General features: G+C 53.2%; 3 protein-coding genes across 3 annotated transcripts; 2 read left to right on the top strand and 1 right to left on the bottom strand.

Annotated features, from left to right (window-relative positions):
* Nucleotides 1-387: 387 nt before the first annotated feature.
* CKM354_000745000 (uncharacterized protein) lies at nucleotides 388-1,994 on the top strand (the record flags this gene model as incomplete). Its single annotated transcript, XM_044802798.1, has 2 exons — nucleotides 388-915; nucleotides 969-1,994. 2 exons carry the CDS (start codon nucleotides 388-390, stop codon nucleotides 1,992-1,994), a joined length of 1,554 nt encoding a protein of 517 aa, XP_044658733.1.
* Nucleotides 1,995-4,309: 2,315 nt separating this feature from the next.
* CKM354_000745100 (uncharacterized protein) lies at nucleotides 4,310-5,777 on the top strand (the record flags this gene model as incomplete). Its single annotated transcript, XM_044802799.1, has 5 exons — nucleotides 4,310-4,488; nucleotides 4,574-5,202; nucleotides 5,257-5,385; nucleotides 5,441-5,575; nucleotides 5,629-5,777. 5 exons carry the CDS (start codon nucleotides 4,310-4,312, stop codon nucleotides 5,775-5,777), a joined length of 1,221 nt encoding a protein of 406 aa, XP_044658734.1.
* A 3,683-nt stretch (nucleotides 5,778-9,460) lies between these two features.
* CKM354_000745200 (uncharacterized protein) lies at nucleotides 9,461-10,603 on the bottom strand (the record flags this gene model as incomplete). Its single annotated transcript, XM_044802800.1, has 2 exons — nucleotides 9,461-10,508; nucleotides 10,563-10,603. The coding sequence occupies 2 exons, from the start codon at nucleotides 10,601-10,603 to the stop codon at nucleotides 9,461-9,463; spliced, it is 1,089 nt and encodes a 362-aa protein (XP_044658735.1).
* Nucleotides 10,604-12,843: the final 2,240 nt, after the last annotated feature.

Genomic DNA, 12,843 nt, shown 5'->3' on the forward strand with positions numbered 1-12,843 from the left:
TTTGAGGAATTCCTTGTGCGGACGGCTGGCGTCTCCTTCAGATTCACATGAGCCTAAAGTCTTCTGTCGAGCGCGACAAAAGACCAGTGAGCGGACTGTTCAGCCAAGAAGCTGTTAAATGGGATAGTATAGCGACGCATACTTGATGTTTTTGGAGGATCGTCATCGGGCAAGAACGCCAAATCCCACGCGGCTTCCGCCGACGTCGGATTCCGCTGTCCGCGTCTTCGGCATCAATGCCAAAAACAACTTTTTTTGACACCATCACGCGATTGCGACATCACGACTAGATAAGGAAATTGGTAGTGTGCCGGTGCAGTAGGAGAAGGTTTCTTTGTTTCCTATATTCACTCTTTTCCCATCATACACCAACAAAACTTCACCACCATGTCCACGTTATCCAACGCCTTTTCCAGCACGTCAAACGCGACGGCCGTTGTGGTGCCCGGACCACCCGTTCAAGAGATCAGCTACCAGAAGCTCTACGCCGATGTCTTGTCTTTCCAGAAGAAGCTTGCGAAGTTAGGGATCACGCCTGGTGCTGCTGTCTCGATTGCGATACCGAATAATTATGCCTTCATTGTTTCATTCCTGGCTTCGGCGTGGCAGAGAGGAATTGCTGCGCCGTTGAACCCGGCTTACAAGCAGAGCGAATTCGAGTTTTACATCGATGACCTGTCATCAGCGCTGGTGTTGGTTCCTCAGGGTCAGGCAGATGGGCCTGCGGTGAAGGCTGCGAAGAGATATAACGCTGCGGTGGCAGAGTGCTATCAGGATGTGAAGACGGGGGAGATCGTGCTGGATGTCAAGGACAATGGCAAGCTTGCTGGAAAGGGAAATGTCACATTGGAGAAGGCTCAGCCGGAAGATACTGCGCTTGTGCTACATACGTCGGGCACGACAGGCAGACCGAAGGTATGGCCTTCGAAATACTACGGGCAAAGAAATGACTGCTGACACACGGACAGGCTGTGCCTCTCTCACACCGCAACCTGACCAGGACAATGCTTAATATCAAGAACACTTACGAGCTTTCTCCAGCCGATCGCACAATGCTCGTCATGCCGCTCTTCCACGTCCACGGTCTCCTGGCAGGCTTCCTTGCTCCGCTCGCCTCAGGCGGCTCTGTCATTGTCCCAGGCGCCTTCTCCGCCAGCACATTCTGGAACCAATTCGTGACCCACAAGGCCAACTGGTATACGGCCGTCCCAACAATTCACCAAATTCTTCTCAAAACTCCCTCTGCATGGCCCAACCCCATGCCCAACATTCGCTTCATTCGCAGCTGCAGCAGCCCTCTTAGTCCCAAAGTCTTCCACGACCTCGAAGCAGCTTTCAAAGCCCCCGTCCTAGAAGCCTACGCGATGACCGAAGCCTCTCACCAAATGACATCCAACCCACTCCCCAGCAAGGGCAAACGCAAGCCGGGCTCTGTCGGCATCGGCCAAGGCGTGGAAGTCGTCATCCTTAACGCGGAGGGCAAGAAACTTCCTCGTGGCCAACAAGGTGAAATCTCCATCAAAGGCACCAACGTCACAAAAGGCTACATCAACAACGAAAAAGCCAACCAGGAAGCTTTCACTCCCGATGGCTACTTCCGGACCGGAGATCAAGGCTATCTTGACGAGGATGGATACGTTATCATCACAGGCCGCATCAAGGAACTCATTAACAAAGGAGGCGAGAAGATCAGCCCAATCGAGTTGGATAACACCTTGGCGCAGAATCCCAAAGTCGCCGAGGCGGTATCCTTTGCGATTCCGGACGACCTGTATGGGCAGGATGTTGGTGTTGCCATCGTGGTGAAGGAAGGTCAGAACTTGTCAGCAGACGAGCTGATTCAGTACATGAAGGAGAAGGTGGCCAAATTCAAGGTACCAAAGAAAGTGTTCTTCGTGAAGGTTATGCCGAAGACAGCGACGGGCAAGATCCAAAGGAGAAATATTGCAGATGCGATGTTAAAGTCCGAGGGTCAAGTCAAGGCGAAGCTATAAAGGCACTTTTATGAGAATCTTGTAATGGACCGGCATTTTGGTCTCTTTCTATAGCGGAGCAGAGCTGCGAAGCTACTTCCTCATTTCATTGGCATCCTAACGGCGCTTTGGAAGGGGAAGATTTGCATCTAGTTTCAGCAAGACATTGTTATTAGCATAGGAGTAAAGCACAGCCTCAGAAATATACTTCATGACAAACTTACCTTCTCAGCATTCCAAACTCCCTCTTTGTAGTATACATCGCTCTTCACCAACTCCACAATCTCCTCCTTTGTTTCTGCCACAGCGAGAAAAGCACTTCCGTTCATTTTTGGGCTTTCGCCTTCTTTTGTTGGTTCCTCGAGTGAGGCACCTCCGAATACGACTACTCCATCTTGGATCTTTTGTTTGATGCCTTCGAGGTGATTACTACGAGGAGGGTCAGCGTCAGCATTGGAGATCGAATATGGGTGGCGATAGTGTTGCTTGTGTACAGAGGAAGGAAGGAGGTGTTCTATGGGAGGTAGCAGGTGGTGTGTGAGAGGCAGGAGGCGTACGGTCTGATGCGGAGTCGGTTCTCGAGAGAGTTGGGGTGGTCGGGGATTATGACCTGGACCCAATTCGGTCAGTGGACTGCAATGAGGTTGCAATAAGGTGAATGTCTTGCCATCCATTCTGTTTTACCCATGCTGTCTGGTGGTCTAGGTGATGATCTGCTTGGTGCTATACTGGAGTCTGATGTGCTGTGAGAAAGATGATCTTGAGGAAGTTTGGAAGGGGCCAAGGAGAGGTCAAGGATCACTCAATAGACTACATATTTATCGTGTTGCTATGGATGTGCCTTGTCAAGAACTCTCGGTTTAAGCAACGATGTACTGTGAAGTGGGGGCAATGTTGGTCAATGCCGCCAGGCTAAACGATCAACCGCGTCTATGCGCACAAAATATAGGGCGTATGAGGACAGCACCGGTATTGATTCGACAAATGTAATATGCCCATACTGTGTAAATATGGTGTACACATGACTATCTTTGCTGTTCATGCCCGGGTGTTGTCAACAGCGTCACAAAGATTTCCGTGGTCTATCGCGGCTTCCGTGGAACCCACGAACGAGGCAACGCAGGGATGCGATGGAGGTCATGGGAACTTCTTCTTCTTGCTCTTCTGCTTGTGGTCTCCGTGAACGAGGGCCTTCTATCTTCTCTATGGGCTTGATGGAGCGAGGGCAAGTGGCTCACGGTAGCGCAGGCCGTCTGGAAGTCACGAGTCCAATTCACGAAGACCCGATGCATGCGAAGAGCTGTTGGCAGATGCTCAACACACCGGCTCCCGAACTGGAGATGCATCTTCGTACTATGGACGAAGTGGCGTCGATGCAAGCGAGCAGTGCAGCATGAGCATCGTGTTGTAGGTCACAAGCCGGCCAAAAAAAAAACCGCCCCGTGCGAACGGCGCGCTAGAACAGCAGCTTGACGAGTCCACGATGCTATTGGCAGTGCTTGCTTATACCACATAGGACGGCGCAGCGTTTCAAGGTGCTTGCTGGCGGCGTGTGACAATGAAGGATGCAAGCCTTTCACATGAGGCTTGTCTCAGGCCGCGAAAAGGCTGAATATTCTCCGACATCTGTCGCAGATCTTGTTGCAAGAATTTGTCGACCAGCGGATGTCCTATATCGAGCTGCTGCATAGCACAGTCAGCGCGGATGGATGAGATGACAGGTGGCGAGTTGTTTTTCTGATGATGCTATTTTCACGGAGGCTTCGTACCCACCCGCGCCAGTATCTGCACACGCGGAAAGCTATCGGTGGCCGCATCGAAGCTTTTCTGGGCAGTGTTACGCGTTGCAGGAGAATTACTTCGCAATCTGTGACAGAGCATCAGCGCTGCTGAGGGCAGCGGAATTTTCCTTGCGCAATGGCGAGAGTATCGACGGACGCGGAGCCGGGGGTGGAGGGTGTGGTGTAGCTTCTAGAATGCGTAATCGTGGTGCAGCTGAGTGTCTGTGTGCGGAGCGATGGCGACACGGCCGCGAATGAAGCTGGAAGCGCCAAGCACAACGCCCGTGCCTGCGCTTTCCCATCGTCTCGAACCCCTACTGTACTGTGCTCTGGAGGCCATGCAAGAAGCACCACTCGCCGCTCGTTAAACTCCATCACCCATTGACCACCGCTCACCCTCGCACTCCCATCCCGATCTCACCCTCTCCGCTCTCCACATCAGCCGAAGCGTGCCGTCTGACATCCTCCATCGTGGCTGAACCGACCGTCCGCCAGCGAAGCAGCAGCGTACGCGGAGTGTCGACGCCGCTAGGCGCTCAGCTTCCAGCGCCCGCAATGCTGCTCCCCAAGGGCGGTGGTGGCATGACATGGAAGAGTGCGCGCGCAAGACTCCCTCCCACCCGAGCGATATGGAACTTCTTGACCCGGACGCGATTTCTGCTCTTCGTAGCCATTGCGGGGATAATCATATTAATATGGAACGGCGTTAGGGGGACAGCTGGTGACTTTCAAAAGTACGTGTGAGGGGACAGCCGATGGGAATACAGCCCCAAGGCGTACACGCCGCACGCCACGAGCAGGCGCTAACCGCTGTGGCAGGTTCTATTGCTTCGGTCCCGCAAAATCGCCCATGCAGATGACACCGAATGAACAGGCGCAATGGGCGGGACATTTGCAAACACCGGTCATTTTCAACCACCACGAGCCTATCGAGATCAACAGCTCGAGCATACAACACATCGACCTGAACCCCATCGAATCGACACCGAAAGCTGTTGCGAATGAGGAGCGAGTCCTCATCCTGACACCACTACGGAACGCTGCTCCATACATTGAGCAACATTTCGACCTTCTCTCCCAGCTGACGTATCCCCATAAACTCATCGATCTGGCATTCCTCGTGGGCGATAGCACAGATGACACGTTGGCTGTGTTGAGCATGGAGCTGGAAAGGATACAGTCGCGGACAGACAATATGCCGTTCAGGAGTGCAATGATTGTTTCCAAGGACTTTGGCGTGGCAGTGGGCCAGGACGTTGAGAACAGACATGGTTTTGCAGCACAAGGACCACGAAGAAAAGCTATGGGCAAAGCCAGGAATTATCTCTTGTCCGCTGCTTTGAAACCGGAGCATAGCTGGGTGTACTGGCGTGATGTGGATATCAAGGACAGCCCAAGCAGAATCATTGAGGATTTTGTCGCGCATGATCGTGACATTCTTGTACCCAGTACGTCCAATGGGACTGGACCCGCTGCAAGATCAAAGAGCTAACAGAGGGCAGATATCTGGTTCCATCGATACGAGAATGGACGCGACATCGAGGGCCGGTTCGACTACAACTCCTGGCAAGAGTCAGACCAGGGCCTTAAGCTGGCCAAGTCCCTACCAAAAGACGTCGTGCTCGCTGAAGGTGCGTTGAGAGTCGTTCAGCCTCATCACGTGATAGTTCGCTAATGCTGTCTCAGGCTACAAGGAGTACGACACCGGCCGCAAGTACATGGCCCGCATGGGCGACTGGCGGGATAACAAGGATGTTGAGATTCCTCTTGATGGTATCGGAGGTGTCAACATCGTGGTGAAAGCTGATGTTCACCGATCTGGTATGTACATGGATATGGAAGTCTCTGCAGGTGTTGTGCTAACTGCGTCTCAGGTATCAACTTCCCTTGCTATGCTTTCGAGAACCAAGCCGAGACGGAAGGTTTCGCAAAGATGGCAAAGGCAGCCGGATATGGCGTCTACGGTCTACCGAATTACGTTGTCTGGCACATCGATACCGAGGAGAAGCCCGGCAACGCATGAACAGGATGAACGAAAGCAAAGTTAATATGTCGATTTCTTCTACTGTGTACACCCACACACAAATCGTCTTCTTGTCAGCACTGTTAGACCTGCTTCTTCGTTTTTTCGACAAACCCCTTTGCATCTCGCGAAGCGCAGCCCGTCCAAGTGTTGGAGGTTCAGACGCAGCGAATGATCATGCATGCGTGGCGCCTGAGGAGTTGCTGTTGTTGATATTTATCTGTCTTGCCGGCCGGTTGGATGAAGGGCGTCTGTGTATTTTCGGCGATTTGTTATGATGGAAGAAGCTGAAGGAAAGGCAGAGTGGTACGATATGGGTGTAAAGCTGTTGACTTTACTCGGCGGGGCCGTGCGGGAGAGCAGAAGCAGATCCTGTGCCAAAGTGAGTTGGGCGGAAGGCCTGAAGCTGAACAATCCTGGTACAGCACGGCGGGGACTTCGATGATCAGCTACCCTGCAAGATAGAAACGGTAGCGTGTATATATGTCCAGCGCAAGGTCCAGAGCTGTGTGGAGCGGCGGAGGTGAGTTCTTCTCTTACCCTACTGGAGGGCACTGAAAGCTGATGGCGGACGAGAAGATAGTAGGCTCTCTTTATTACAGCTTCATATTGGGCAAGGAGACATTTACCTCAACGACATCGAACTCTGTCCACCAAGCCGAGCTGCTGCTGCGCTGCCTTTGTACCGCACGGCGACTTGTCCGGCATGTATTGACTGCAGGGCAAGCAATACTGCGCGCCTGCCCTTTTTCTCAAATCTTCCGGAGATGGCCACTTCCGTGTGCAGTCGTGCATCGCCGTCACTTCCACTTCGTGATCCCACTGAATTCGCAGGTACTTCCGAGGCTTTTTTTTTTCAAAGTCGTTGCGACAGTCTCGACCCACAATACGGCACAACACAGAACAACGCTCTGACCGAAGCTCGGTGAAGAAGGCAGCTGAGCGCTAAAGAACCTCCCAGGACCTGGACAGCACTTCTGTGGACGATGTTCCAGCATCAAGAGGCGGTTGAGCTGACAAATTTCTGCTTCCGAACACCGCCATATTCATTTTCGACCTACGGACTGCCGCTCGTCGATGTTTGCACCAGGCTAGCTTTTACGACGGCACACAATGCACCGCTGTCCATCCATTACACAAAGGCCAGCGCAAAGACCTGCAACATCCCACATGCGAGCAGAGGCAGCGCGGCAAGTCCTCTCCCCCACGCATTGTGCAAGACAAAATCGATGCGGACCCGCATATGAAATAGTCCGCGGTGGGCGCGAACGCAGGAACAGGAGTTGGGTGCGCTCCCTGTAGCCATACCCACGGAAGTGTGAAAGCGATCCTTGTTCCAGCTCTCGGCTCGTGCAGAACCGAGTGACAGGGAACAGAATTGACAGCTCGAGCTGCAAGCCGCAGCCACAATCCCAAGCGATTGATATGCGGGCATGCGCACCTGATCTGCCACATTATGCAGTAGATTGCGCACATATGCGGTACCGACGTCGTCCATGACACAGAACAGCTCAAAAGAAAGTCTGTCTGTTTTGCTGAGACACAGCATCAGCTCCGACACTTCTGAAGGATCGTCCCTCGCGTGTACCCACAGCTCGTGCGCAGTCCGAAAATGCACGAGCAGGGCTAGTCGAGGCTGGACGAGAAGAGAACAATGGCATCTTCTGTAACACATCCCGCGGCCACGCACTCTGTACCAAACGGATAGCCGCAGAACCAACGTGTTCACGCTATCACAACATCAGCGCCCGGAACCAACGAATAATTGGTATCAATACTCGTCACTTTTTCGCTTCTTTGTTGGATGTGTTCGCTCCGAGAGACGTCTGAGTCGCATGACAAAAAAGGTAGACATTTTTTGTGTGCCTCTCATGCTCGGATTTCTTCCTCGCGAGTACCAAACGGATGTCCGCATCAGCTAGACGTTGTACTCATCAACGCGGCTGGGCTCACACGGGATGCAATTCCACCCAATGAAGAAGGACATGACACGTGGATGTCAGCTACTATCTGGTCCAGGTCGAGCTCATCACATCCTTTCAAAGCTCTTCGCAGAGATCGCTGAAAGTCACTAAACCTGCTCGAGCACCACCAGCATCGGAACTGCCGAGTGATGTGATGTCTTCACTTCAAGTCTCCACAACCTTCAAGACTAACTACCGGCCCGTGTGCCGGCATCCTTCAAGCCATGAGGCGTCCACGAACACGCGCGTGGAAGCCATTCCATTCTTCCAGAGGGCTCGATCTCACACTTCTCTTTCTCGTTTGTTTCAGCCGGACTTCGGAACCGCTTCCACCTCTGACAAACGATTCTCGACCCCACTTCCCACCCACGCGCGTGCGTGCGTGCGAAACGACCACTTGGGCCAGTCTGATGATGATATTGCTGCAGTAGTTCATGGCACCCAGCACATTCTCTCAACCAAAGTCGTCATCCGCATACGCATCCGCATACGCATACGCGAGTGCATGACATGCCACGAACCCACCGTGCAGTGCACGCCTCCGCATGTCAATTCCCGTTCAACATTTCACAGAACCACAGTTCTCGCCTCGTGGCGAAGACACCCGAAACCAGGTCCACGCCAACGATGTGTTTCTAGAACGCACCCACGACTCCATTCCCTGAGACAATCGTACATCTTCATCCTCCTTCCCAAAACAGCATCTCACAGCCCCCACATCATCATCGGAAGGATCTCCTGCGGCCGCACGAGCACCGATTTCTCTTGCTCACAAGACACAAAAAGAGCAAGAACCAGATCCTCTAGCTACATACTCCCTAGTTAGCGCTCGCACTAATTCGCGGCCCGACGAGAAAGATGCTAGTCTAGCGTTCGGATGCGAATAGGCATGTGCTCTTAGCCTACGAGGGCAGAGACGACAGTTCCTTTTGGCGATGCGCTCGTTCTTCCGCGCGAGAAGCTAGAACAAATCACATTTCTGTTCGATGCGCTGTCATAGTTTTGCCCAGAGAGGCACTACTGTTCCATCATCGATAACTCGCTTATTACCTGCAAAGCAGAGCATTCAACCAGGGAAGGGAAGAAAGCAGGAACCGAGCCCAAGCATGTACCAGATACAAAATGGTATTTTCGCATTATCGCGCTGCGTGTGAGAAATGTCGTGGTAGGTTGGTTCCTGCAGCCAGCCAAACAAGACAACAAGACTCTGTTGCTCGCCTGACCATGCGCTGCAGGAACAACTTCCCGCCATCCACTCGACCAGACTATTGCTGTCTGTCATATACATCGTCCATCCGATTCCTCCATCCGTCGGAAGTGTCTTCCTTCAGCCACCGAATTACAGTCGCTTCCGTCTTCGTCTTCGTCATCGTCTGTCGTGATCGTCGTGAATTGTGTCCTCCAATATTTTTCCTCCTATGATACAAAATTAATCCTGCTTGCCCACCCCATCATCGTCGTATATACTTTGTGACCTGTCCAAAAATCTGTGCTATGCCATCCCACGCTCCCAACCGAGGACAAAGGTTTCGAAATGCTAATAAATACATGCGTAATGCAGCTTGCCGCCCAAGGGTATCAGCGCCGAGAAAGTGATGACTTTTTTGTTTCGAGATCCGCAAAGGAACCTCCCACGCTTGCTAGCCTCCCATGAAATGTAAATCGCTTGATTGAAATCCGCTCAAATAAATGTGTCACAGACTGGTTGCCGCACGGGCCTCAGCGGCGGAAGGAAGTGTTGCCCTGCTGAGCGCTACCGTTGATGTGAAGGCTCGATGTTCGTGACGCTAGATTGTTCAGTGCTGATGGACGACGCGTGGGTGCGGTAGCTCTCAGCTGCGACGACCCGAGCTGAGAGCCCCAGAGGGCCTGTTGGCGTGTGATACCAAGTGAGGTGAGGTAGGCATCTTCGTTGCGCCTCATGATCGCCGCCGCACGGGTTTTGCGGCATTCGCGCCAGTCAGGATGGTCATGCGCAGAGCACCTCTTCGACTTGGTCTCTTCGTGGCTGCAGGGTACTTCTCCTGGAGGCAGCTCCAGAAAGGTATCGTGACCAGGTCTGTAATCTGGCTCCAGAGCGGCATCGGCAGCACTCTGCATCTCCGCCTCGAAGCTCGCCAGAGTTCCAGAGCGAATGGCAAGGCAACGGGCAGCGTGTATAACTTTGAGTGCAACGGCCTCTTGAGCACGAAGGACATTGATCTTGTTGCCGTTCAACCCGGCACTGTTACCATTACCACCGCTCTGCTCATTCCTGGCCCAGCCGCAGTACTGCTCCAGCATGTCCTCCATGCGGTACATGACCGCAGCTTGGTTGCTGCGGTTGATCTGCTCCTTCTTGGTCTTCTTGATTTTCTTTCCTTGGTCGTCGAGCAGTGACTCGGGAGAATGCCGACGTTGACGGCGAACTGCCTTGACGTCTGCACGTGAGGTTCTTCGTGATCCATGGTGCGGTTGGAAGACTGAAGACGCTCTGCTGGAGTTGGGTGTGAACATGATCTCTGAAGGGTCACTCTCTGAAGCAGCCGATGAAGAGCATGATGATGCAGGGGCTTTACGTGTGTCAGACCATTCCATTGGGGAGACGATAGAGTGATTTGAGTTTATCGAATCATGGCGGCTACTACGCTGTGTTGGTTGGGCGATCGTGCAATGGACCTCGTGCGCACAGAGTTGGTTGTGGTCTGGAAATCTGTAGCTACAACGGTGGCATGGGAAGTAGCTCCTCAACTCCATCAACGATCCTATTGGAGGTAGAGTGGGGTTGCTATACTGGTCAGCTAAGATCGAGTAGTGAATGGTGGTGTGAGCCACGACATACACGCTGGGTTGTGAAAGGTACGGATTGAAAGAGGATGCCATGGCTTCTAGTAGAATCCGCAAGGGATATTGGGAGGTGGTGTGGTGAAGTGTCGGTCTGCGTTGGGTCGAATAGTTGACGAATCTTGCGTGCTTGAGCAAAGGACAGTGTGCAGGAATGAACTTTGTTGGAGTTGCAGCGAATGAGTGAAGCGACAAGAGACAGACGCAGTATTTAAGTTGCGTGACGAACCCATGTTGTTGATGGCCAGCATTCTGTGAGGCGCATCCGGGTCGGCAGACAGCTGTCGTCGAGACCAGAAGTGGAGAACATCTTTACGGGCCGGACGCTGAGTTACAACAGTAGTGCAAGATACCAGGATGTGGCTGTAAGGTCGAGCCCACCGACGTGACGCATTCAGAGAGACAGGAAGTGAGGAGGCGCTCACTCGCAACCGAAAGAGCATTGTCGGAGAAAGAACCCGGTTCAAGTCACGATTGGTTGCGATGTCGCGCCGTAAACACCTTGCATGAACAGCGATGAGAGAGCTGCTGGTCTCGGAAGATCCTCCCACGGGCCGTGATTAGTTTGATCTGCTCTGCTTGCCGAGACGAGTGCATTGAGAATGGTTTGCGGGTCGTTCAGCTGTGCCCAGCCTGTCAACATCGTTGGGCGCTCCAACAATCTGCCTGGCCGGCCGCTCTTGCACACCGCAAGAACGATATGTGCCCATCTTGCTCTAGTCTCTTCCCCATATCTGCGGAAGCAGTGGCACAGCTGCTCTTCGATGCGCTGGATGTGGAGAATGGGTTCTGGATCAAAGATCGCAGGCGATATCCTCCCGCGATGATCTGATCGTGAACCGGATCAACCCAGCCATGCCTCGTTCACGCTGCTTTCCGCGTGCCAGGTCGCTGCTGGTAGTGACATGCGCGTGCATGTGATCCTTCCGCTTCTGAACAACCACGCGCTTAGCAGCAATGCATTTCGCTGAATGATGAAGGCTGCTCGACGAGGGTCCAATGCTGTGCGAGTCTCGCGGCAGTCTGGAAGAAGACGTCCTGGTGTCACAGCGCCAGGTGAGCTGCCGAAGGCGATACCTGTCTCTGCTGTCGTGCGCGCAGGAGCGGAGCCCGACCTGCACATGCGCCCCGTCCTCGTCCCACTCACGTATGACAGAGTCGAAATTTGGTCAGCAGGGAAGATTCAATTCTTGCACAAGCCGGCAGGCGAGTGGGCACCATCGCGTCCGGTCCAGGTCCACGCGCGCGCAAGTGTGTACGACTCCAGCTGGCCACCAATTTTTAATGCTTGTAGATGCAGCGGCAGCAAGGTCACAGGCGCTTTCCGGTCGGCGCTTTGCATGACAACGCACGATGAGCTGATGGTGATGGCATTCCGAACGACATTCTTCGAGCTGGGCAATGTGGTCGAGCTTGCGAAATGTGATGGATTGCATGAAGTCGCCGAGAAGAAGATGCGCTGGCCGGGATGCTGGTGCCTAGCGGGCAGCTCTTGCGCCATTAGCCCGCGCTTCCGCTGCTTCCAGGCGCTGGCGATGCTGCCCCGCTGCTTCCTACCGCGCGCCTCTGGCCGTCCTGCAAGGGCGAAAGGCAAGGGAATCCTGTAGTCTGTAGTTGAGCATCGCTGGTCAGGAGATCATGCATGAGCACCTAGTCCAATACCGGGCTGAAGCATCTTTCGTGAACGGTCATTCTCGGGAGGTGTGATGCAGTGGTGATGTAGCCAGAACGAGGTGAAGTTCACTTTGACATCGTCGACAGCTGCAGGGACACAAACTCTATCCAGCGTTTTACAGACATGTCGTTCTTGGTGCTCTTGACGACGAAGGACGGTGGCAGTGTCAATCAAAACCATGTATTAATCTACTCGTGTGCACCGTAAAGGACAATTACGATGTCACTGAACATCGGACCGCGCGAACTCCATACCCAAGCGCAGCCACGTCGTGAACTAGCCGGCTATCATTTCTTTCCATCCACCACGATTACTCTTAGTTGTAAGTTCTCGTCCATCGTTCCATTTCGCAACAGCCTGGGTCTTCAAGGTACATCTTTTGCTTTTCTGTGCCGTGCTACACATGCTCGCTGAAGAAACAAGTCATCGGGTCGTGAGAGAGTGGTGACGTGTATGCAGTATCGTGTTTTTGGGTGCGTAAACGATACGATTAGTCTATGCAATGCAGGCCGAACTGTTCAAATGAGCCCCAAGGAGCGATACCACGCTACAACGCCGCCTCTAAGCAGAAAACAAATCTTGCCAGTTATGATGGGCGTTGCGC

This window comes from Cercospora kikuchii, assembly GCF_019650295.1.
Source record: "Cercospora kikuchii DNA, contig_00004, whole genome shotgun sequence".
In the NCBI taxonomy this organism is placed as follows: domain Eukaryota; kingdom Fungi; phylum Ascomycota; class Dothideomycetes; order Mycosphaerellales; family Mycosphaerellaceae; genus Cercospora; species Cercospora kikuchii.